This window comes from Arachis ipaensis, chromosome B02 (genome assembly GCF_000816755.2).
Source record: "Arachis ipaensis cultivar K30076 chromosome B02, Araip1.1, whole genome shotgun sequence".
NCBI lineage: Eukaryota > Viridiplantae > Streptophyta > Magnoliopsida > Fabales > Fabaceae > Arachis > Arachis ipaensis.
In genome coordinates, this window is record NC_029786.2 from 107,402,382 (window position 1) to 107,406,434 (window position 4,053).

At 34.3% G+C, this 4,053-nt stretch overlaps 1 protein-coding gene across 1 annotated transcript; it reads right to left on the reverse strand.

The window, feature by feature from the left end:
- On the reverse strand, nucleotides 848-3,886 carry LOC107626387 (uncharacterized protein ycf39). The gene is made up of 7 exons (XM_016329260.1): nucleotides 3,432-3,886; nucleotides 2,757-2,855; nucleotides 2,484-2,678; nucleotides 2,298-2,390; nucleotides 2,124-2,219; nucleotides 1,898-2,038; nucleotides 848-1,287 (listed from the first exon to the last, which is right to left on the reverse strand). The coding sequence occupies exons 1-7, from the start codon at nucleotides 3,807-3,809 to the stop codon at nucleotides 1,111-1,113; spliced, it is 1,179 nt and encodes a 392-aa protein (XP_016184746.1). The 5' UTR covers nucleotides 3,810-3,886; the 3' UTR covers nucleotides 848-1,110.

Consider the following 4,053-nt stretch of genomic DNA (forward strand, 5'->3'; position numbering starts at 1 on the left):
GAATCAAGATTCATCACGCATGGTCGGTGACTTGGTGAAATTATGTCAAAGAGATGAATGATGAAGAACAACTAGTTAGAGTATCGAATAATTCTATTTAATTATTTCAGACGAACAATTTTTTTTTTCTAAAAATAGGTTCGTGAAAATAAAATGTTTAACGGACTTGACTAGATTAACTCGTGATTTAACGAATTGGTTAACAAAATAAACAGGGTAGCCCGTTTAGCCTGATCCCATTTTTTCTTATTTTTTTCTATTTTTTAAAATGTTTTTGACAAACTTTTTTAATAATTCAAACTAAATATCTTAAGTTTTAATTAAAAATATCTTAAGTTCCAATTCAATAACCTAATAAAAAGGGAAAAAAAAAAGCCCAAAGTTAGAATTTTAATCCTAATTTTTTAATTAAAAATTGCCTATTTAAATAGAGAAATAAAAAATAAAAATAACTGAGTTAGTGCATTTAATCTGTTAATTTTTTTTTAAAATGGGTCAAACTTATATTTTAAAGGCTTATATATATACTTGATATATAATTAGTCTACTTTTTTAAACCCAAGCACATGTCACATGAACCCATAGCATCTCAACATCAATTGGTTTTAGAGCACCCCCTTCTACAGACCCAAAAAGTAAAATCTTCAACATTCTTTACCCTGAAGCATTCTTGGTGGATTGCTAAATAATTTTATTATCTTCCTAGTCTTCAATCCATCTGCAAACTGCAGATCTTTCTATTGTCCATTTTGCATGAATTGGCTGAATTATACTTATTAGCAGGGAAGAAAAATTGAAAGGAAGTAACTAGAGAAATAAACAATAAGATAGTAAAGATACCCATGTCTTGTAACAAAAACCTCATCATTGTTCTTTTCCACTCCATTTGTCATAAGCAACCATTGTTCTTACATCAAACTAAACTAAACCAAAGCAAAATCAGCTCTGTAATTACATAAGCTTAAGCATACCCAAATAGAGTGTGTATGTATAATGGATTGCTCCGAATTTTAAATAACAAAAATCAATTGTTAGACCACAAAATACAATAAAAATATACATAAAAATAATTAATTGATGACCTTGCTTTCATTTACATACCATCATCATTCAGAAGTAAATATCTGTTTGTTTTGACTGGGCTTTTAGATCCTTCAATTTCTTCAAAATGTTGGTGAAGTAATCCTGCAAGTACTTCTCCAGTGTAACTATATCTTTCGAATCCACGCCGAGAAGATTGTATGTCTCTCCCATCGGAACAGAGAACACAGTATCGCTGGTAAGGACCTTCAGATTTTCCAGTTTAAACGATTTGCCCATTATTAGACAGAGGTAAAAAAACTATGATTCTATACATAGACTAGATGATGCAAACTGCAGGCAGATCAACAGCTAATGAAAAACACATGACACTCGATTGATAAACAAGATCCAAAGCCAAAAGGAAGTAGCATCTTCTATTCTAACCCGCATTGGCATCTGCCTACACTAAGTTGCTAAATGAACCATAATTTTTCTAATTGAGCATCAATGGCATTATCATTTTTCGTTAATAACTTATCATATATTCAAAAATAAAATGCTTTTCAAATTCCCATGGACTCAGTTTTGATGTAGCACAATTTACAGACAAGAATATCAAACAGTTAATTGGAATGCATATGATTATGCAATCGATGAACAAGAATATCTTGTTTCTCATGGTTCTAACTTGATAAGAATTCTCAAACAGAGAAAAATCTTGGTGCTTAATCAAAACGAGTGATATTAAAATTCTGAGTACAAAAAATTTGAGTACAACCAATATGCAACAAGGGGAGCCATGTTTATGTAAATACCAACAAGGTTAAGATAAGTTCTATAGCATAACTAGTGATATAGAGCCTATAAATTTTACCTCTGAAAATGCTAATCTGTCAGCAACATCATTTGTCCACTCAAAAAACCGAGTCAACTGGCGAGTGAATCTTAAAATAGAGACAGGAACTGTAGTTACATTAGCATCTTGGCCGGCAAGCCTCTCGCACAAAGTTATCACCTAAAAATGATCAAAGAAGTGCAAGTAAGATCCATAGACCATAATTAAGCAGCAAGCAAGCCAAATAGCACATTCAACAAGTTACCTCTTGGGTTGTCCATGCGCGAGGACCAGCAAATGTAAGAAGTTTACCATTCATCTTCTCATTACGTAGCGCTATAAACGTCAAACGCGCTATATCCTAAGAATATATGTACATCAATAATCCATTAGATGTTTAAATCAATCAACTGGATAATCTAAAGAAACATCTATCCACCTGTGTATCCATGTAAGCAATTCTAGTTGGAGCATCAGTTCCCCAAACAGATTTCTCTTCAAGTATAGGAACAGCATATTGCCCAATAAGGCCCTACATACAATTGCATTAAATCAAGATCAAGGTTAAGATTTGCATTAGAAATTGACAAGAAAGAAATATAACAAGTAAGTGAAATTTAATTACCTGCATGAAACCACATAAACGGATTGTGATGTGATTGATGCCGGAATCGCGAAGGAACTTCTCAGTGCAGTATTTGATTTCCATGAGAGGGACCTCAGGATGTTTGTCACAGTTATGTATGGAATAGAAAACATATTTCTGAATTCCCATTGCCTTAGCACATTGTATGAGAGCCACTTTCCCTTCCCAATCCACCTAAAGAACAAACTTGAGCAAATTACTGAGATACTGAAATAATTGAAGAGTTAGTTAATTAGTTAGTTAGTTAGTTACCGTTTTGATAGGCTCCTCGGGACGGCCGGTGGCACAGTCAATAACAGTATGGACGCCGACGAGTGTTGCCGGAATAGTCTCCGGTTTACTGAGGTCAGCCTGGAAAAAATTAGCTTAAATTAGATGCATTGAAAAAGATGATTATAAACAAAATCAGTCACGCTACAATACAAAATAAATTATACAAATACATTGATTTTTTTGCGTGTATATAATATTTTTTAGTAACAAAAGTTTAATTTTGATTAATCATAAAACGTTTAGCATAGAATTCCAATCACATCTACTTTCCAATCGCATCTACTTTTCATTTTTTTAAAGGAAAAGTATATGGAACCAAAATGTGACCAGCCAAAAAATAAACAAAACCGTTTAATTAAAATCACTTTTTGAATAATATGTTTGAAAACCGCTGCTGAGATCACGGAACACAAACGAAAATCCGATTTTTCATGGAATCCAAATACATTTTGGCTGATTTTTGGCTGTTATGCTTTTGGTTCCCTAGTTGTTCTCTTAAAATGATGATTCATACCTTCTTTTATAAGGTGACACTGAGGAAATTACGTAAATTAGATATAAAACACGTGTGAAATACAGTTTATTAAAATTAAATTCAATAATAAATATGAACATGAACACCTAATAATAATAATAATAAATAAATAGGATTACATTGACGACGGTTGCTCCCCAATCGCGAAGGAAGTCGGCGGGGGCAGGGCGAGGGCGGACGAGGCACCTAACATCGTAGCCCTCGTCGAGTGCGCGGCGGACAATCTGGCGGCCGAGAGTTCCGGTGGCGCCGACTACCAGTATATTGGTGGCTCTGACAGGGGTGCCGCTGCCAACGGAAACATTCACGGCCTGCGCCGCCGCGTTGCATCTCACTCTGAAACAAGTAGAAAGGGGGGATCCGAATCCTAATCGCGTGCCAAGGTTGGTGGGTGATACCGCCACATTGCAGCGCCATGATAGTTGCTGCTGAGATTGGGAAGGTGCTGTTAATGGTAACCTCAGGTTCAAGTTCGGATTCAGTAGCGCCATTTTCATTTTCCAGAACTCAAGTGAGTTCAGTGAAAGTGAACCACATTTCTTTGCATCTCATCTGATCTACATTTTGCCACATCATCTTCCTTTTCCACCTTTCTTTAGAATAAGGATATATATGTCTTTTCATACATCTCTTTTTTTTCTCTTTTATTCAATCTATTATTTTTTTAATCATTTTTTTTATCTTAATTTCTCTTTACAACTAATCTGTGGTATCATTAATGAATTATTTAATGTCGATGAA

Bases quoted from the DNA above. Each gene is read 5' to 3' on its own strand.
- LOC107626387 (XM_016329260.1), bottom strand. From the start codon at position 3,809: ATGAAAATGGCGCTACTGAATCCGAACTTGAACCTGAGGTTACCATTA. The intron at 2,391-2,483 runs GTAATTAAATTT...AATTGTATGTAG, and splicing joins GTTTATGTGGTTTCATGCAG to GGCCTTATTGGGCAATATGC. The intron at 2,039-2,123 runs GTAACTTGTTGA...GATCATTTTTAG, and splicing joins GCGCATGGACAACCCAAGAG to GTGATAACTTTGTGCGAGAG.